The sequence below is a fragment of the Lithobates pipiens genome, unplaced genomic scaffold, assembly GCF_037356315.1.
Source record: "Lithobates pipiens isolate NorthernLeopardFrog02 unplaced genomic scaffold, aLitPip1_a1.2 Scaffold_30, whole genome shotgun sequence".
NCBI lineage: Eukaryota > Metazoa > Chordata > Amphibia > Anura > Ranidae > Lithobates > Lithobates pipiens.
In genome coordinates, this window is record NW_027507791.1 from 139611539 (window position 1) to 139633710 (window position 22172).

At 42.7% G+C, this 22172-nt stretch overlaps 1 protein-coding gene across 2 annotated transcripts in view; it reads left to right on the forward strand.

The window, feature by feature from the left end:
- Positions 1 to 22172, forward strand: part of SPINT1 (serine peptidase inhibitor, Kunitz type 1) — a 101119-nt gene that overhangs the window by 58889 nt on the left and 20058 nt on the right. Inside the window, exons 4-7 of one of the 2 annotated variants that reach the window (XM_077464912.1) lie at positions 8472 to 8642; positions 16153 to 16185; positions 20103 to 20228; positions 21975 to 22025. In XM_077464912.1, the coding sequence (XP_077321038.1) occupies positions 8472 to 8642; positions 16153 to 16185; positions 20103 to 20228; positions 21975 to 22025 (381 nt within the window). The remainder of the gene's footprint in view (positions 1 to 8471; positions 8643 to 16152; positions 16186 to 20102; positions 20229 to 21974; positions 22026 to 22172) is intronic. The other variant, XM_077464913.1, reaches the window with a different exon arrangement.

A 22172-nucleotide genomic window follows, 5' to 3' on the forward strand; every position in this document is an offset into this window, starting at 1 on the left:
TAAAATCTGATGTTTGTTTTGTGCATAGGAAAAATTCAGTCTCTGGAAATGTACATTCTGTGGACATACAGCGAGTAAAACAAGTATTGAACACGTCACCGTTTTTTTTTTTTTTTTTTTGGTAAATAAATTGACATTAAAATTTTCAACACACCCATAATCCCATGCAATCCATACATTCAAAGAAACCAAAACAAATACGTTCAGAAATCAAAGTGTAAGTGTGTGTGTGTGTGTGTGTGTGTGTGTGTGTGTGTGTGTGTGTGTGTGTGTGTAAAAAAAAAAAAAAAAAAAAAAAAAATGAACTTTTGGAGGTGGGAACATCATGGTGTGGGATGGTTTTTCGGCATGCTGTAATGGTAAACTTTTCATTGAAGTAAGTAAGCATGATTGAAAAAATTTACCAAGACATGGGACAGCAGGCAGGAAATAATACAACTTTAAATAAATAAATAAATGAATAACAAGCAAAGTGTTGGATATAAAAAGGCAGTGGCTGTTTTTATTATTGGTTTCAAACAAATAATCAATCAACCAAAGCAGATATAAGCTTTAAGCAAGCCTAGCTACTACGACTCAGGGTGCATATAATAAATTCCCAAAAGACAGGTGGTTTCAAGACCACCTGTCCACAGCATCTCAAACCGCGGCCAATTCAACACAAGAATTTTAAGTCTGCATTAAAAATGTCTAAACCAATGTCCGATAAATAAATTAACCTTGTCCTACCTGTAAAGACCTGCAACACCTCCCTCTAACTCCATATGCCTAAAAGAGATCATGCCTAAACCTGAAAGAAGTTTTGGAAACAGCCTTATTAATCCGCAGATTTTTTTTCAAAGGGGTGCAATAAGGAAGGTCAAAGCCACTCCAATCTCAGAAAAAATCAAAACTCTGAGGAAAGGTCAATTGAATCCTTTGAAAATCGTCTCTGATACTGAAGATGTCAGTGACAATGATTGTCATGACAATAACTTGGACGTTAAACAATCAATGGCATACATAACGCCTTTATTGTCTGTTCTTACTAAGATACGTTTGTTCCCAAAGAAAGGTCCCCAAATTTCAAGGGCAACTATAATAGGAAATCATTCCAAAAAATATATTTTTCAAGTAACCTTTAGCTTGCCAACTAGGATTCCATTTATGCGCGCACCAATGGGTTCTCCAAATTGCAGCAAAACCCAAAGATCCAGCGACATCCGTGAACAGAAAAATATCCTTATCCAAAATGAATTCCTCTTGCCACAGTGCCCTACTATTAAAGTGAGCGAGAAACTGCAGCCAAACCAAAAGGTCTTCCCTCATATCATGAGAGATTCAGATGTGAGAAAATGGAGATTTCAAGCCAAAAATGGAAAGATAGTCTTCTAGAAAAGACCTTACTCACCGGCATAATTCTTGAAGCAAAAGCAAGAAGACCCAGGAGAGACTGCATTTCTCTTAAACACACTTTTTTTTTTTCTTGCGAATTATGGTCATCAATAAAGTCCTAAGTTTATTTTTTATTTTTCTTCGGGAAGATGAAATTCCATTAAATTGATATCGATGGTGATACCCAAAAATTCCAAACAGGTCGTAGGCCAGACAGTTTTTTTTCAAAGGTTAATGGTACACCAAAGCACGAGCAAATTTAAAAAAATACCTCCAAGTAGAACCATTTGTAGAATTAGCAGGGCATAAAAACAAGAAATCATCTAAATGGTGAATAAATAATTGGGACCTGGATTCAGAGATAACTACCCATTCCAAAAAAGAGGAAAAAGATTTGAAATGAAAATGAGATCGGGAACAACCCATTGGTAAACCTTTGTCAAAATGTATTTTTTTTTTTTTTTGTTAAAGAAATCTAAAGTGTTAAAGCATAAAGGGTTAATCGACAAAAGGTTTTTTTTTTTTTTTTTTTTTTTTTATATCAGCCTTTGCCATAAGAGAACCTTTACATAAACCCCTCCGCTTTTTTAAAGCATCATCAAATGAAGCATAGGAAACTGATGATAAAATCCTCATGAATTTGATCATTAAGAGATAAACCTTTGGGAAAGGATAAATGGTAAATAAGTCTAAAGGAATTTTTTTTTTCTTTCTTGGGTACAATACAATACAATACCTAAAGGGAAAATCCTAAAGTTATCAAATGGAGGGGAACTAAACGGACCTTCTACCCTACTTTCTTGAATTTCTAAATACAGTTTTACAAAAAAAAAATTAAAAAAATCTCAGGAAATGTGTCAACCGATTTTTAAATTGTTTACCAAAGTACACCCCTGACCTGAAAAAGGTAAAGAAAAACCGTCCCTAAAACCCTCAATGAGGAGTTGAGCCTTCAGGCGGTCTAGGAATGCCCTGAGCCATGGAAGCATATTTGTTAACTTCACCGGTGTTATAGCTTTTTGAAAAATTGCCTGACTGCTGATTGGATGCAGACCTTTTTTTATTTTATTTATTTTTTTATTTTGAAGCATTTTTGCACAGAATGGCACCCAGCGCAAAAGGCGCACTCATACCTATATTTGCAAGAGTTTGGCTATCGTTAAAATGGAAACAGATTCCTTTCTTGTAACCAGAATTGCTTAGTGATGGAGAATTTGGGTGTTGCCTGGTGTATAAACTGATCTTTGAGGGAGAAAAAGATTGAGCCAAAGACCCACATCCTTAACTCCCCCCATTTCAGTGTAGAATGAACAGATCATTTTTGACAAAAAGCCTTCTCATAATTATACCATGCATTACCACCGAAATTCCTGAATGCTTCAATAACCATATCTAAATGCTGAAATAGACCAGCGCTTTTATCGGGGAATTTTTCACATAAAATTCCTGAATAAATACAAAATGCCTGTAACCAATTATTAAAATATTTGGAAACTGGTTGTCTATCCTCCTCTTCCTTTCTTTCTGATTTAGAAAATGCTTTGGCAGATGGAAGCAATGACAACATTTCAATAAATTCTCCCTGCCAAATTTTCTTTCACTGAAGGAGATAAATGAAAACTCCAATGGAGTTACTTCACACGTAATAGATTCCTTTTTAAGCAGGTTTCAGGCAAATTCTGAGATTTAGCAGACTGATAGAAGAAATACATGTTTGGAATAGATTGAGATGTTTGGGTGCAATCTGCAGAAACACCACTAGATGGTGACCAAACTCCCATTGCTGAAATGTCATTAGGAGGAACAGAACAATTAGGCATAGCTGGAGATTGACCATTATTAGACTGTAAATCTTTAGCCATTCTAGATAAAAGATCAGCTATGTTGGCTAATACATTAAAAGATGTCAATGCACCCATACCTGCAGTTAGGGAATGATGGTCAGGGTTAGTGAATGCAGCAGACACACCAGCGGCCCCTGTATCACTAGCTGATGGCGTCATATGTTGCCAAGGAGACGGCTCTGCTTGTTGAGACTAAGCTCGCTCCTCTAAGGCTCAGCCCCCTGTTCTGCCTTCTGTCATACCTGCTGATCTTCTGCTCGTCATACCTAAAGCTCCACCCACGGACCTTCCTGCGACTCCGCCCCAGACGCTTCTCCTGACAAGACTGCTGCTGCCTCTGCCCTGCTCCCAGTGCTGCCTCTGGTTCCACCTCCCGCTGATCTTCTCCGCTCTGGGGGGGGGGGGGGGGGGGGGGGCGCCTAGCTCTTCCTGGCAGGGAAGGAGTGGATTCGGCGCGGAATACACCTCCTCTTTGTAGCTGCTTCCCTATGGGCTGGACTGGAGCCTCCTCTTCTCCAGGCCGGAACTTCCTCCGCAACCTCCTGATGTTCTTACTCGGGATGTGCAGAGGACTCCCAGCTGGCCATATCTTCGCCATGCCGCTCTTCCATGGCCGCCGCTGTCCCCACTTCAAATTCCGCGGTTGTAGCTCCCACCGGAGCCTCTTGACATGTCGGGCGAGGTAGGTTCAGGCACTGGCGAATCCAGTCCTCACTGTTGCCTTCTCCCGCCTGCTCAAACGGCTGCTGCATCAGGCAGATCTGTTGCTCAATGGAGATAAACTCCTAGAACACCACAGCTCCTGCCTTCTGAGGCGATTGAGCTTGATGCACTGGAGCTCTTTTATAGCCCTATTAGAGCCGGATCAAACCGGCTCAAACTTGAATCTACCGGGCTCCACACAGGACCTGGGAGAAGTCACCTGTACCCCTCTCCCAGGACATGTGACAGTCACCTGGCTCCCCCCCAAGAGCCACGTCTCCCAGGGGGAACTCGAAACTGCCCACACCTGCCGCTCTCCCATGAGGAAAAGGGGGATTTGAAACTGGCATCTCCTTTTTCCTATTGTTCTTGGTAAAAATCAGCTGTCATCTACCAGGATGATGATGAAACGAGGGTGGACTGATGGATCCAATAGAAAATCTATGGAATGAACTAAAGATCAGATTCCACGGAACCTTCAAGATTTGAAGACCTTTTTTTTTTAATTTAATGTTTTTTTTTGTGTGTGTGTGTGTGTGTGTGTGTGTGTGTGTGTGTGTGTGTGAGAGAGAATGGGCCAATGTCACACCTGAGCAATACATGGGACTAGTTTCTCCATGCAGGAGACGTCTTGAAGTTGTCATTGGAGGAACTGAATTTATTCTCTTAAGAGGAGGTTAAGGGGGGATATGATCAACATGTACAAATGCATAAGGGGTCCACATGGTGAACTTGGTTTTTAGGTTACCACAGAGGACATGGGGGCACTCTTTACGTCCGACAGGAAAATCGCTTTCATCTCCAAATATGGAAAGGTTTCTTCACAGTAAAATGTGGAATAGACTCCCTCTAGAGGTGGTTCTGGCTAGCTCAGATTATTTTTAAAAATAAATATATTTGCACAGTGGGGCAAAAAAGTATTTAGCCAGCCACCAATTGTGCAAGTTCTCCCACTTAAAAAGATGAAGAGGCCTGTAATTGTCATCATAGGTATACCTCAACTATGAGAGACAAAATGTGGAAACAAATCCAGACAATCACATTCTGATTTTTGAAAGGAATTTATTTGCAAATTATGATGGAAAATAAGTATTTGGTCACCCACAAACAAGCACATTTTCTGGCTCAGAGACCTGTATCTTCTTTAAGAGGCTCCTCTGTCCTCCACTCATTACCTGTATTAATGGCACCTGTTTGAACTTATCAATGTAAAAGACACCTGTCCACAACCTCAAACAGTCACACTCCCAACTCCACTATGGTGAAGACCAAAGAGCTGTCAAAGGACACCAGAAACAAAATTGTAGACCTGCACCAGGCTGGGAAGACTGAATCTGCAATAGGCAAGCGGCTTGGTGTGAAGAAATCAACTGTGGGAGCAATAATTAGAAAATGGAAGACCTACAAGACCACTGACAATCTCCCTCGATCTGGGGCTCCACACAAAATCTCACCCTGTGGGGTCAAAATTATCACAAGAACGGTAAGCAAAACTCCCAAAACCACACAGGGGGGACCTAGTAAATGACCTGCAGAGATCTGGGACCAACGTAACAAAGGCTACCATCAGTAACACATTACGCCCAGGGACTCAGATCCTGCAGTGCCAGACGTGTCCCCCTGCTTAAGCCAGCACATGTCCAGGCCCGTCTAAGGTTTGGTTTGCTAGAGAGCATTTGGATGATCCAGAAGAGGTTTGGGAGGATGTCATATGGTCAGATGAAACCAAAGTAGAACTGTTTGGTAGAAACACAACTCGTGTTTGGAGGAGAGAGAATTCCAAGTTACAACCAAAGAACACCATACCTACTGTGAAGCATGGGGGCGGTAACATCATGCTTTGGGGCTGTTTCTCTGCAAAGGTAACTGGACGACTGATCCATGTACATGAAAGAGAATGAATGGGGCCATGTATCGTGAGATTTTGTGTAAACCTCCTCCCATCAGCAAGGACATTGAAGACGAAACGTGGCTGGATCTTTAAGCATGACAATGATCCCAAACACACTGCCCGGCAATGAAGGAGTGGCTTCGTAAGAAGCATTTCAAGGTCCTTGAGTGGCCTAGCCAGTCTCCAGATCTCAACCCCATAGAAAACCTTTTGAAGGGAGTTGAAAGTCCGTGTTGCCCAGCGACAGCCCCAAAACATCACTGCTCTAGAGGAGATCTGCATGGAGGAATGGGCCAACATACCAGCAAGTGTGTGTGTGACAACCTTGTGAAGACTTACAGAAAACATTTCACCTCTGTCATTGCCAACAAAGTATATATAACAAAGTATTGAGATGAACTTTTGATATTGACAAAATACTTATTTTCCACCATAATTTGCAAATTCTTTAAAAAATCAGACAATGTGATTGTCTGGATTTGTTTCCACATTTTGTCTCTCATAGTTAAGGTATACCTATGATGACAATAACTGGCCTCTCACTCTCATCTTTTTAAGTGGGAGAACTTGCACAATTGGTGGCTATCTGATCACCTCTCGGGGCACCAGGAAGGAATTTTTCCCCTGTGGGTGAAGGATTGGGTATATGAGATTGTATGTATGATTTTTTTTTTTTTGTTTTTTTGTTTTCCTACATGGCCTTGTCTTTTTACAGCCTGACTATTACCAACAAATAATTTTGTGTGAAGTAGTATTAAATACATTTCGGTTTAGCATTTTCAATCCTTTTTTTCCTGTCATTCCATTTTATTACACACCATTTCATTTCTGAACTTATTTTGTTTTGGTTTCTATGTATGTTTGGATTGCATGAGTTGTTACCGACATGCTGAAAATTTCATGTCCTCACCTGGAGAAGACCGATTATTTTAGCGATTAATTGCAAGTAAATTCCTGAGGCTGGTTGTGCTTAAGTTGATTGATCGTACATTCAGTCTGCCCATACATGGTTTGAATCAAGGAACTGGCCGAAATTCGAACCATCTATGGCCAGCCTTAGGCTTCATGCACACGAGACGCAGATGCAAACGCTGCTGGACACCTGTTGAAACCGTCGTTTAGAAACGCGTGTTTTGCTGCGATTTTTACCGCGATTTAGCGGCATTTTACCGCGTTTACCGCGTTTGCGTCTAGAAGCGTTTAGTTAAGCTAACATCATAGACCCTCCCCAGCTCAAAAAAACAGTATTAACTATTTCAGCAATTTTGTGAGACCAAAGTGAGTAGCAGCAGCTGTGAGAGCTGCAGTGTACTTGTATTTAGCGTGTCACTTGCCACGGCACCTGCCACAAGTTGTGGATTGTCCACTTGCCACATCACCTGCCACGTCACCTGCCACAAGTTTTGTATTGTCCACTTGCCACGTCACTTGCCACAAGTTGGGGATTGTCCACTTGCCACGTCACCAGCCACATCACCTGCCACAAGTTGTGGATTGTCCACTTGCCACATCACCTGCCACGTCACTTGCCACGTCACCTGCCACAAGTTGTGGATTGTCCACTTGCCACGTCACCTGCCACAAGTTGTGGATTGTCCACTTGCCACGTCACTTGCCATGTCACCTGCCACAAGTTGGGGATTGTCCAAATCACCTGCCACGTCACTTGCCACATCACCTGCCACGTCAATTGCCACAAGATGTGGATTGTCCACTTTCCATGTCACCTGCCATGCCACCTGCCACAAGTTGTGGATTGTCCACTTGGCACGTCACCAGCCACATCACCTGCCACAAGTTGTGGATTGTCCACCTGCCTCATCACTTGCCACGTCACCTGTCACAAGTTGTGGATTGTCCACTTGCCACATCACTTGCCACCTGCCATGTCACTTGCCACAAGCTGTGGATTGTCCACTTGCCACGTCACTTGCCACGTCACTTGCCACGTCACCTGCCACAAATTTTGGATTGTCCACTTGCCACGTCACTTGCCACAAGATGTGGATTGTCCACTTGTCTCATCACCTGCCACATCACTTGCCATGCCACCTGCCACAAGTTGTGGATTGTCCACTTGCCACCTGCCATGTCACTTGCCACAAGTTGTGGATTGTCCACTTGCAATTGTTTAAAATATTTTTCTAATGGTTTTTCATCATTTGCAATCATTTTTGAGATTTTTAATGTAAAAAAAAGATCACCTTTAAAAACGCATATAAACGCGGCTAAACGCGGGTGCCGCGTTTAGCTGCCTTTTGCATCTGAAACATGGAAATTTTGGCTTCTGAACGCATTTTTTTGCTTCTGGAAAAACGAGATTAAACGCAACTGCATAAAAACAGAAAAAAACGAGACTGTGTGCATGGACACATAGGATAACATTGAATGAGTTCAGGGGCAGTTGAAAAAACTGTCCAACTGCATCTGAACGCGCGTTTAACTGCGTCTCGTGTGCATGAGGCCTAACAATGGAAACACGTTTTTGCTTTGTGCCTTGGTGGGGTGTGGGGTTTTTTTTTTTTTTTTCTAGAATTGATCCTAGTACGATGTTGCTCTGAATTTAGATTATGGGGTCTTTGAGGAATAAAGACTGATGCAAATGGTTCACTGTTGCTGTAAAGAAATCCATACCATACATTTTTTCATATTGATTGCAGAGTACTGTCTAGCTCCTATGAAAGTGGGTCGATGTCGTGGATCCTTCCGGAGATGGTACTACAACCCAGATGTAAATGACTGTGAAGAGTTTGTGTTTGGAGGGTGCAAACCAAACAAGAACAACTATGTCCAAAAAGAGGATTGTAGGCAGGCATGTGTCAATTTGTCTGGTGAGTCAATGGGTACTTGGTGTCTCTAACAGAATTTCAACCATTTTGTCAGTAATTGGAATTTTTGAAAACTATTCTGATACAATGGTACATCTAAATTGCTTCAGCACAATCCACTGTAAAAGATATGTAGGGTTTATACAAGTCTAACTGGTTGGTTGCCAAAGTTCCCAGGTGTTTAGAGCTCTTAAAGGAAATCTGTAATAAAGCATGGAGGCTGTCACTATTACATTTCTGGAGTCTGGATTCACACTGATGCAAATTGAATGAGGGTTTACCCTGCATTCAATTCACATGAGTGTGACCAGCTCTCAATGGAGTCGGTTCACATGTCCCTGGGATGCCCGCAGAGCGCATTACACAAGGGTCCTGTGCAATTCTGACTCAATTTCAGGACCGAATTCAGGCAAAAAGTCGGGCCTGATTCATCCCTGAAACGGAGAACCGGGACCACCGGACCCCTGCTGTGAGCCACGTCCACAGCATGCATCCATCCCGAAAATACTTGTTTCTTTTCTTACATCAGGGGACACAGAGTCATAGTAATAACTATGTGGGTTATATCGGACCATCAGGTACTGGCATGCCCCTTAAGGTGTGAACTTCCCCCATATAACCCCTCCCACTACTGGGAGTCCTCAGGTTTTTTTTTCCGCTAGTGTCTAAGGTGCACGAGTAAGGATGTGTTGTACTGAGCTCCACCAGATCTGTTCTGATGTCTCCGTAATGGACTAAATGAATGGTACCGGGGCCTCGTCATCCGAAGACGCAAGGTTTTGATTGCGAATGCTTTGAGAGCTGGGCCCTGGGATCCAGTGCTTTTTGCTAGTAAGGCCAATAAGTTTACTGCTAGTCTTCTCGCAGGTCCAGGATTGTGGGATAACCCGAGGTTCCCCGGTTCCTAAAGGTTTCTTTTTTAAGGTCTCTGAGCCTACCGTGAAGGGCGAAGAGTGTGTGTGTGTGTGTGTGTGTGTGTGTGTGTGTGTGTGTGTGTGTGTGTGTTTTGTGTTTGTTTTTTTTGTTTTTTTTTATCTCTGATGAACCCTGCTGCGAGGATAAGGTAGGGGAGATTTTCTCAAGAATCTCTCCTTCCATGTATTGTGTTGTCATGTCATGTCATGTCATGTCACCACTGGAGGCTGTGTTGAGCACTCCCCAGTCTGGAAGCAGAAGCTCCACTCTCCTCTCCTTCAAGCCAGCTCAGACCCTCAGGTATGAAGGGGGGGGTCTGATCACTTCCTGGGCCCCCAGATTGGCGATTTGTGTCTGAATGCCAGCCAGCTGCCTTTTTATTTTTTCTTTCACAAAAAAATTTAAAAAGGGTGTGTGTGTGTGTGTGGTGTGTGTTTTTTTTTTTTTTTTGGCAGGCCGCTCGCTGAGTGGAGAATTTACCCCCGCCGCCCACCATGATGCCGGTGCTCACACGGGAGATTCAACTTCCCTGTTTGAAAGAGGAAGGGGAGGGCATTCCGTTCCGGGGGCGTGGCTAAGTGGCATCAGGTGCCGGCCACACGTGTAGGAAGTAGTTTAGAGCTCTGCAAGAGAAGCTGCTGCCTGGTGGTGGAGGGACAGAGCAGAGTGGTTGCTGGTCAGGTTTGGTGACACAGGCATTTCCCTTTTGACAGTATTGTACTGTATAGCTAGGATTAATAGCGGTTACTGTACTATAACCTAGCAAGTGAAACATTCTTTTGCTGGTACTGCCTCTGCTTTGTACTGTAAGCTGTGAGTGACAAATGGACCAGCAACTCCTCTAAGAGTTCTAAGGGGTTAATGGTATACAACAAACTAAAAACCTTTCCAAAAGAATGTTTTCCTCCCCGAGAGGTAAAAAGAAAAATACGGCCAGTCAGATGAGTCAACAAGGGTAGAACACGCCTGTCCCTGTGTATTTCATACAAACAGGTTTTTTCTTCTACAATTTAAAACAACATAAACTAAACATAGCAGAGTCCCATCTAGTCCTCTGGGCCCTTTTGTTGAGGTGCAGGAGGCTGGGGATCAGGTAAATCTTCATAAACATTGGAAGATACTTATTTTTCCTCTTTGGAGGATCATAACAGGGAGGGAGTAGCCGCACAAGTCAGGAGTTTGTCTACTCCTTTACTTAACCCTTTTGTTGCCTGCAGCATAGGCTCTTGCGGTATCTACCTCTAATGGGGTTCATTTGAACCTCCCCCACCTGGGGATGTTTTTCGTATTCATGCATAGCTATGTATTCTAAATAGGAACGTTTCTATGAAAGAAATGGGGGGGGGGTTCCAACTATTAATGCTACAATCAAGCCTCATATGTCCAGTGGATAATGCACTCATGTTAAAGGATCCAGCAAGTTGAGCTTGGATTTTCCTTTTAAAGACAGGATGTTTTTTGCAGCTCTGGCTGCAATTGGAGTAGCTCAGTCCATTAACCCATTAACATCTGCTCCACTATTTGTGAAGCACATTTTGAGTCACGCCAATGCATTGGAAAATGTGGACTCCAAGGGGTTAAGGAACAGGTGTGAGATACCTGAAAGTTCTGCCTGATCAGCAGGCCCAGCAATGAGCTGGTGTATTTGACACACTGTGTCTCACAGATGCTATGAAGGACTCGATCGGTTAAGCCCTATGGCTTATATTTGGACTAGTGCATTTTTGCAGAGGTCCATGGCTGAAATATTGATCAGCCAAAGCACCAGGTGAAAACCCTTAGCCAGTCTGTGTCCCTTCCTGGGTTCCGACTATTTAGAATAGATACGTACATCCAAGAGGGGTAAAGCTCTCTTTACCAGTAAAAGGAGATTCAAACAGTTCTCCTTTAATCGTGCAGCCTCTCCTATGCCTGGGGTATCTGCCTTTTTAGGCAGTCTCAACAGTCTCAATCGTCAGGTTCAGGAGAGAGTTCCCAGGGGCAGCACCAGGATCTTGGGGGCAGAAAGCCCATAAAGCAGAATGCTAAGGCCTTATGAAGGAGCACCCCCACTCGTTTGAGTGAGGGGAAAGGTCCTGCGATTCTCAAAGTCTGGCAGGGACAATGTTAAGAGCAGAGGGATTTTTTTTTCTCTCTAGGTTACATCTAGAGTTTCAAGAGCCCGGATGGCACAGTCGGCTTTCAATCTGAGGGTCCAGGGTTCAGGTCCTGTTTGGGTGCTGCTTGTGGGATCCTTGGGGCTGCTGATGCAGCAGTCTTTATGCAAGAGTGTCCATCTCCTCAAAGAATGCTCCTAAGGCTCCAGAGAAACAAAAAGAGAAGTCTTTCTGGCCTCTGGATCAGCTGTTATTCCAGTTGGTGATATCAGAGATTCCCTTAGTGGAACAGGGTTTTTTTTTTTTTTTTTTTTTTTAAAAACCTCAAACCTTACCTTTTAAGGTCCCAGAGCCAAAAGGAGGTAAGACCCATTCTAGATCTCGGAGATCTGAATCGGCACTTGAACATCCGATCCCTTCATAATTTGATCGGCTGTATCCATCCTGCAAGGAGGGGAGTTGCATATCTTCATGTGCCAAAGATTCCCGCTTACCAGAAATTGCTGCGGTTTGAAATATAAAATTATTTTTTCAATCGTGGCACTGCCATTCGGCTTAGCCACAGCACCACGAGTGTTTTGAAAGATTCTGGCACCTCCTTTAGCCAGGTTAAGGGCTCAAGGCATAACAGTCCTAGCCTATTAGAAGATCAACTTTTTAATAGATCATTCTGTCTCAGGTCTAAAACCAAAGTCTGATCTCGGCTGTAGATATCTGAAATCTCTAGGTTGGATTCTCAGCCTAGGAAGATTCTCCTTAAAACCATCAAGGAGGTTACTTGGGGGCTGCTTATAGATAGCATACAGAAGAAGGTATTCTTACCACAGTCATGAATCCGTTCCATTGTAGGACTAATTCAACTTATCAGGGTAAAGGAAAATTCCTTCATTCGGCTGCAGGAGATTGTTAGGGGAAAATGGTGGCCTCCTTCAGGGCCCTCCCTTAAATGCAGTTTTATTCAAAGACTGCTTCAAGACACCATCCCGTCAGTCTGGAATAAAGAGGATTCGGGCCTCGTTTCCAATACGCTTGGCTCCCGACATAGGTCAGAGCCTAAATTGGTGGTTATCCAACAGGAGGGAAAATCTTTATCCTGCAAGTTAACAGATGCCAGCCTTCTAGGCTGGGAAGCAGCCCTGGAAGAAGATATGGTCCAGGTTAGAGGACCTTGCCTATCAACTTTGTTGGAAGTTTGTCAGTACATCTGGCCATAGAATCTTGGTGGTCAGACTACGGGACTGTCCTGACAGGATTCAGTCTGACAGAGCCACGGCGGTGGCTTACATCGCTCACCAGAGGAGGCACAAGAAGTTGTGCAGCCCAAAAAGAGGTGAATAATCTAGCTTTGGCAGAACACCACACCTCTTGCCTATCGGCAATTTTTAATATTTCAGGCGCACTACTTGAGGCACCAACAATTATTTCGGGGAGAATCTCTTCACCCAGACATCTTCCTAGCAATATGTCAGATGGGGTACTCCGGACATGGACCTATTTGCATCCAGATTCATTAATAAGGTCGACAACTTTGTCAAACAAGGGGTCTGCTCTAGGCAGAACAGACACATTAGTCTTCCCAGGGGATCAGTTTTCACTGATCTATGCATTTTCTCCAGCTCTGCTACTTCCGCTCCTTCTCTGCAGGATTAAGCAGGAACAGAAGGAGGCAATTCTGGTGGCCCCAGGCGGGTCCCAGAAGATCTTAATTTATCGAGATCCTAAAGATGGCAGTAGGAGTCCTTTGGACTCTTCCATTGTAGCCAGACCTTCTTGCACAAGGTCTGGTATTTCATCCTACTTTACAGACAAGGAGTTTAACAGGTTTGACTGTTGACTCTCACTCTATAAAAGATCATGGGTGATCTCCTTCGGTAGTGTCTGCTTTGACTAATGCCAGGCTTCCAGAATCGCTTACTATAGAATCTGGAAGGCATAGGTTTCATGGTATGGGTCCAGGGGTTGGCACCCCAGGAAGTATGTTAATGGGCAGTTTTCCTGCATATGGGATCTGAAATGACACTGGCCTTGACTTTTATCAAGAGCTAGATCCAGGCCGTGTCTGTCTTTTCCTATGGCCTCTTGCTTCCCACTCTTGGTGCGTAGCTTATTCAGGGGGTAACAGTTTATTCTCCCTATCAGGGCACCTCTAAATCCTTAGGATTTAAGATTGGTCTTCTCGACTTTGTTAAAGCAGTCGTTTGAAACTTAGGAGAAATTCTCTTGGTTCTTTGACAAGCGAGAATCTTTTTTGCTTGCCATTTCTTCTGCTAGAAGTTCCGATACTGTCTTGTAAGAGCCATATTTCATCGTGCATAAGAATGAGGTGGTTTTATGTCCTCATCCCGAATTCTTACCAAAAGTGGTAACTGGTTTTCATTTAAACCAAGATATTCTTCTTCCTCCTTTCTCCCCAGAAGCCTTAATCTGGGGAAGAGAAAGCACTACAGTCCCTACATGTAGTAAAAGTGATCAGAATCTATTTAAAGGCAACTGCTCAGGTTCGCAAAACACAGGTTTTGTTTGTACTGCCAGAGGGTCCAAGATATGGACAGTCTGCGTCAAGATCCACTATTTTCCAAATGGATTTGTCAAGTGATTGTTCAAGCTTCAGCTTAAAGAAGAAAATGCTTCCTTCTCAGATTAAGAGCACACTCATCCAGGGAGATTAGTGCCTCTTGGATGGTGCATCATCAGGCCTCTATGGCTCAGATCTGTAAGACCACAACTTGGTCTTAGGTTCAGATGTTTATCCGATTTTATCAAATCAATATTAAAGGTCATGAGGATATTGCCTTTAGGCACAGCATTTACTGCAGGCTGCAGTATGAGTCTTCTGACCTGTTGCCTTGATTCTGTTCCCCCCCCCCTTTTCAGTTGCCATTGCTATGGGACATCCCACATATCACTATGGCTCTGGCTCTGTGTCCCCTGATGTAAGAAAATAGGATTTTTATAACCGCTTACCTGTAAAATCCTTTTCGTTGATGTACATACAGAGGTCCCTCCCTTCTTATACACTTTGCTTGGCTACAAAACTGAGGACTCCCAGTAGTGGGAGGGGTTATATGGGGGAAGTTCACACCTTAAGGGGCATGCCAGTGTCCAGCACCTGATGGTCCGATATAACTCACGTAGTTATTACTATGGCTCTGTGTCCCCTGATGTACATCAAAGAAAAGGATTTTGCGGGTAAGCTGTTATAGAAATCCTATTTTCTGACTGTCATGCTGATCTGGTGGATTTAGTACTTTTGACGTCACCAACCTGAAAGAAGTATGCAGATTAAGAGCTCTAACCATCGTACAAACGCCTCGAAGTATGGCGATATGCATATGGACACTATGTGGTTTTTAACCACATAGTGTCCATACGTAGTAAGTGTTTGTAAGGAAGTCCAACATGGAACTCCACTCTATTTGGAGCCAGGGTTTAAACTGGACAAATTTTATAGACAAATAGACCGAAATCTGCTTTTGGTGCAGGCTAGTGGACAACCAGTGGCCCCCACTTTTGAGAACCGCTGATCCAGCTGAATAAACTGCTGAAAGATTTTCTGAGCAACATGGTTTTGTTATATTAAGTACAGAATAAACAAGATCAGGCATGCTAAAAACTGTGTATAGTTAATTTCTGTATTCCCACATTTGCAAAGGTGTCAATCGGACAGTTTATATTGCGGTTTACCATTTCTTAGATGTGGTTGGCTGCATTTTTTATTTATTTTTTTTTTTTTCACCCGGTGATCTGGCCAGTAAGTCTGTTGGTTTTTCAAAAGCACAAGCTGTCCTACAAATGTTTCTGTTACAGGGATAGGACAAATCCGCCATTAGTTTTTTTTTTAGTGTAGTACTAGTACTAAACTTTTGGTAGTTGAATATTACATTTTTGTTTTTTTTTGTTTTTTTTTTTTAATAAGATTTATACATCAGACTAAAAGAAGGACACATACACTGTGGTGGACACAGCTTAAAGGGATTTCAACCCTCATAGTTTTTCACCTTAATGCAGTCTATGCATTAAGGTGAAAAACCTGTGGTGCTGCAGCCCCTCCCAAGCCCCCGTTTTATTTACCTGACCCCAATCTCCCCCTGGCCGGGAACGAGCACACCAGCTAGTGTCCTGATTGGATAGAGTGATAGCAGTGCAGCCATTGGCTCCCGCTGTTGTCAATCAAATCCAATGATGCGACAACGGGGGGTGGGGCCGAGTCCCTGGGAGAGCGCCAGCATGGGTGTCCTCCAAGGAGAGCGCTTCTCCAACATGGACACTCAATGCAAGCCACCAGCGCCGCTGAGGGACCCCAGAACAGGAGGACCGGGGCCACTCTGTGCAAAACGAACTGCAAAGTGGAGGTAAGTATATGTTTGTTTTAAAACAAGAGTTTACAACCCCTTTTTTAAATATGAAATGCCTTCCAATGAATTAATTTATGGCAGATATCTTTATGTGAAGCAGCTTTTATCTGTCTTTTTTTATTTTTTATTTATTTATTTTTTTTTCAGACCTTTCTGGCAAAGGAAGGAGGATGGAGCCAGGTAATTTTTTATTTATTTTTCTCCAATGTAGACTGAAAATATGCAGGTTTTTTTTTTTTGTGCATTTTTACAATAACTTGCTGAAGGCCCTTATACAGAGACTTTTAGATGCAGATTGTTCATGGTAAGATGCTCTGATAGACCATCAGATGGGTTGCAGTAGCAAAGAGGTTGTGATACAGCATATAACAGCATTGCTGGCATTGAACAGGTGTGCAATTGCACTACTTATTAATCTTAGTTCTGTTTAAGTGTTTACTGATAAATTCCAGATTTTCTCCTTAAACTCTAATCATTTACACGCGCATCCTTCTGCTTTGACCCTACACTCCACTATTCGCTCCAACTAAAGTATTTAAAGTGGTTCTAAAGGTTTGGGTTTTCCTTTTTTAAAGGATAACCGATTTATATTTACTCGCTCTATGCAATTGTTTGGAAAAATGTATTTAAGCAAGAAAGCCAACTATATAGTCAATGACTGTAACCTATGGCCACATCCCTAATTTGAGAAAGAAAAACCAAGGAGATGCCCACTGGCACTTTGTAGGCAAAGGCTGGAAACCAGAAAAATGCATAAAGAAGAATAATAAAAATTACAAATTTTATTGCTAAAAACCGTCTGACATTAGACGAGAATATCATTTACTATCCATATAAAGCTGAATTCTATGACACAGTTAATCACAAAGTAAGAGGCCATAACTGCAAAGGAAAATCCTAACGTGTTTCGGAATATACATTTATTTAGTTCTTCAGGGGACTGTCAGAAAAAGCTGTGACATCTAGTAATACAATAACAGAGTATCAGAAAAAATATGGCATATACACAAGTAAAGACAGGCATGGCAATAACATAGCATAACTGGGAAATGGCATTTTTGTCTGAAAAATACTCACGTGATGATACGATTGACAGATATAAAAACACACAACATGGATCATGAGTTAAAGCTCTCCAAATTGTCCCATTTGCATCTGAGCCCTAGGGAAAAGTACCCCTAGAGGTAAGGTGGCAGAGTTTTAAGTCCAAAAAACAGACTCTGCAATAAGTGAAGACAGGCGAGATGAGAAAATGTAAAAATCTAAATATCACTGCTGTAGCTGTACAGGCACTCAAGGATCATTTATCTGAGGACAGCCCTGGCCTGAAAAATATACATAATTATAGAAAGTGTACTTGGCAAAAAGACAAACGGAAGCATGAAAACAACTGGATAATTTACCGGCAGGTAAGCGGCAGCAAAAGATCGTAACATGGATTTTATGCATGCAATGAGTACACAAATAAATTAAAACTGCCATAATTCTGAAACTCTCAGCATAGGTGAGCAGTTATATTGAGCAGGGATAAGTATACAAGTAGAATAAAAAAAAATTCCAGAAGGCAGAGAGAGCGGTTAGCCAAAGATGTTAGAAAATGGTACTGATAGTAACCAAATGCAATGACACTTGCAACACAGCATTAACATATGTATGTCCTGCCATCAAGGGAGACACTTGCAGGTTCCAGATTGTGTCTGTCTGTCTGTCTGTCATCGACTGCTTTATGTGGTGTAGCAAGGTGTATGGGATACACCCATGGAGATTGGTATACCCAGTACAAGGAACATGAGGATGTCAGGTAATTGGGAGCTCATTCATTGATGGCATCACCACATTACCTGTGTTTAAAATGTGCTCAGGAGCTTGTACATCAGACAGGCGCTCACAAGGATCATCTGTCTGAGGATGGTCCTGGCACAAAAAACATGATTTCACTTTCGTTCATTGATGGACACAGCGCCTTTGTGGGAGTGGGGGGCTTCATTAGGAGGGGGGCTTCCTGTCCCACTTCCTCCTTACGCCCAGGCGACTCCTCCTTTCACCTTAGATGGCCCCTCCCTTTAGGCGATCTCCTGGAACACATGACGGGTCCCAAGAAATCGCCTATCCACTCCGGGAGCGCAGTGCGACTTGTGCGTGCCCAGCGTGGCAATGGAGGCGCTGGTGAAGAGGAGCAACACCCCATTCAGCCGTATCACTGGACCGTGGAACAGGTAAGTGTCTATTAAAAGTCAGAAACTACACTTTGTAGCTGCTGACTTTTAATAAACCTAAAAAGCCTGGAACTCCCCTTTTTAAGTATAGCAAAGAAGGCAGAGAAAAAGTGGGTAGCTAAAGATGTTAAGTGGTAGTAACCAAATGCAGTGACACCTACTTGCAGCACAGCATTATGATGTATGTCCTGTCATCAAGGGAGATGTTCACAAGTTCCAGGTTGTCTATCTGCAGTCTGAACCAGACTGTGTCTAGCAAGGTGTACGAGATGCAACCATTCCGAGGAATATAAAGATGTCGGGTGATCGGGAGCCCATTCAGTGATGGCATAACCAGATCACCTGTATCTAAGGTGTACACAGGAGTTCATGAATCCGAAGATCTCCCAGCACAAACGCGTCACTGCGCACTTATGGCATGGTGACATCAGATGTCGCAACATGCTAGGTGGGCGGTACATCAAGGTCAGATGGCATCAAGACCATAGTGCACATGTGCGGACCGCCGTTACGGACGGTCCACATAAGGCAATTGACTGAGCCCAAAGGATGCCTGAGGAAGAGCACCAAGGGACCTATTCTTGCCGGAGAGCGCCAGCCAGAGCAGCAGCAATGAAGTGGACAACTAAAAGATGTAAGGGAGCACATTTGAAGGAGGGCAACCAAAATAACCACAACATCACATATGACGCTCTAATATATACAGGGCACAGCAAAAACCTTTTTGAATACACAGATAAGGATGATCAAAATGAGAGGTGATGACTAACAACATATCAAGCGAAATCGATGGAATACAGAAGTTTGAAAGCACAATGTAAATGCATTAGAGCTAGAGGCCCCAAGAGTGTGAAAATATCCAAGGGGTATTGAGAGAGGCCCCCAGAGAGGTAAAAGCATGGACCAGAAATATTAGCGGTGTATATTGTACAGATCTAGGTGTATAGGAATATAGATGGGTTGGAAAGCTGTCCCCCCAGAGCATTGTAAGGGTATGTCAGTCGTGAGTCACTACATGTATCTTGGTTTTTGTCATGCATGCTTCAAAGTAGAAGCTTGCATATGTAATGGTGCAGGTCTTTTATGACCCTACATTTGTCCAATTTGTGACTGAGACAAAAGGCAAGTCCTTTTAGACTTTTTATTTTTTTCCCCCGTCTGGTGTGAGAAAGTAAGCGAATAGATTAACCACATTGAATTGAGGAAGTGAATCGCGTGTGCTTGTGTCTTTTAGGACCAGGGAGGTTCTTCTATTTTTTTTGGTTTTGCACAGAGCAGCCCGAGTGCGCCCAATAGCAAGTCTCTTGCTAGGAAGGGAAATGGCAAAGGCTTGCTCCCGAGCAACACTCTTGTGAGTGGACATTGTTCATTCACACAGTGTGGCTCGGTCCCGCCCCTCGTTCTCTCCTCATTGGCTTGCTGGCTGTGGTGAAAAGCAGCAGGAGCTGATGAGGGGGGAGAGACCTGGAAGAGCTGCTGTTTTCATGCACATCGCTGGATTGAGACGTATAAGGAGGGCTGGGGGAGGGGGGGGGGTCGATGCACCCAGGTTTTTTACCTTTTTAATGTAAAAGCCTTTTTGCTTTTTCAGAATCACTTTAATCTTTTGCCATCCTTTCTGCTTTCTCAAGAAAGCCAGCTGCTGGTTCTTGTAGCCCCCCACTTAGTGTAATAAAAGTAGCTTTTCTGTTATAGGTTAAAGAGTAACTGTAACCATAGATGCCTCATGGTGTGGTGTTTGTTTTTTTTTTGTTTTTTTTGAACTGGCCCAAAAATTCCATCCATCTATGGCTATAATTCATGCGGTCATTGAACCTTCTGTGAAGTTCACTCATTGTTCAGAATTCCTTTTATTTTTACCTGCCGTTTCTCTATTCGTAGTGTGCAATGGGCACTGCTCCCCTACCCAATTCCGCTGTACTGATGGCTGCTGTATTAATGGAGGTCTTGAATGTGATGATACAGCGGACTGTGCCGATCATTCTGATGAGGCATCCTGTGATAAATGTAAGTATGTCTCATGTGAAATTTTAAATATTTCACTATTGGTTCTATGAGGACACTCCTTTTACTTGGTTAGAGAAGAACATTCAGTAAAGCAAGTTGTCATCCTTATCTTTGCTGTATGTTTCTCTTTTTTTAATTTAGCAGTTTTAACATGTAGCAATTTTATTACTTCACCTACTGATGTCCAACTATTCAGACACATGGGAGTCCTGCGGCTACTGTGCATCTAAATGGGTTAAACATCAGTGAATTCCTGTAATGACAACAAAAATGTAGGCATTGGCCATAATGGATTTCTGTGTCTGATCTGATTAGTGTTTAGTTGATGACGAAAACCTGCGTTCTATTTGGACATTCTCTAGTGAGTGCACAATGTACAAATTTTAACGCACATGTTTATTGCTATGAAGCCAAAGTTAATTGGGGGTTAGGAACCATAGTCAAGTAAGAGCCTTTTCACACTGCCAGCGCCCTGGCGTCAGTTCTAACGGCGCTTTACCATAGTTTTTGCAGGGCTTTTCAGGTGCTATCGGGGTGCTTTTAACCCCCACTAGTGTCCAAATAAAGGGTTAAAAGTGCCCGCAAGGCGGCGCTGCCCATTGACTTCAATAAGCGCCTCAAAAAAGCTGCTTGCAGGACTTTTTTTGATGTCCTGCCAGCGCAGAGCACTCGGGCTTTCACACGGGGATTGCAGAGGAGGCTTTTTTCAGTTGCTTTACAGGCTTTTTTTTTTTTTTTTTTTTTTAGCACTAAAACACCTGAAAAACTCCTCCAGTGTGAAAGGGGTCATTCTTTCATGCAAAGCATTAACGCCGCGCTAGTACTACTACAGCACTTAAGCTGGCCATAAATTGTTAGAATTTTTGCTGGTTTCTCAGGACTGAAATGTACCTCGTAGGTGGTCCTATCAGACGCCTTACACCTGACATACTTTCATTGGGGTAGGTAGAAGCACTACAAGCAGCCAATCAGTTGTGCTGCAGTGGCAGGAGCATACTGATGGGGGGGGGGGGGGGGGGGTAGAACAGTGTGACAGATAAGTGGAAGGAGGTGTGGGTGAGACCCGTATGTGTTACCAAACTTCAGCAGAGAAAAATAGGTTCTCCCCGGCCTGCCAGAGAGGGCTGAACTATGTGGCAGAGCTGTGTAAATTTGCGGGCTAGATACATTTCTGTAAATATTCTTTGCCTGTAAAACTGCTTCTTTATATGCATTTCCTCTGTATTTAGTAGTTTGTCTAGAATTCAGCTTTAATGTGTAGTTTACAGTATGCTTGCGCAGGTGAGCAGACTTGTTTCCTTCATATACTGTAGCTCTTATGCCCAATTAGAACTTCACAATACAGAATTTACTGAATATACTAATATTTGAATAATCTCCTTGGGATAAAACCTAATTTAACAATACAGATGCAGATTATTTCTTCAAATCATAAAATTGTTCCATTTATCAGGGTTCTATAATTGTATACCTAAAACCGTTTTTCCTAATAGGTAAAATAAGTGACAGTTTTATTTTTTGTTAGTTTTAATTTACCGCTTCTAATACTTTTGATTAAATTCATAGGGTTACACTTCTGAATGTATCTCTCTCAATGCCTACATTTTTACATTGGTGAATGCCTTTACTCCTATTATAAATGACAAATTTATACAAGGAAAGCTGAGGTGGATGCCAGTCTATTGTTGTCCTGGGTGGGCAGTCGACTTAATATTCATTATATAATTTTTTTTTTTTTTTTTCTAGATGATAGAGATTTTAAGAAACTTCAGGAATTAGAGGTTCCCAATAGCAGAGGTATGTGTTTTGATATGCAGTTGAAAAACTTTTAGCAAACTCCATTCCATTAAAGTGGCACTTTATTAATATATTAAACTCCAGAACGGTAAACTAGATGTACATGTGTTTGATTTAGTACAAATGTGCAAAGATAAAGCTATCCAT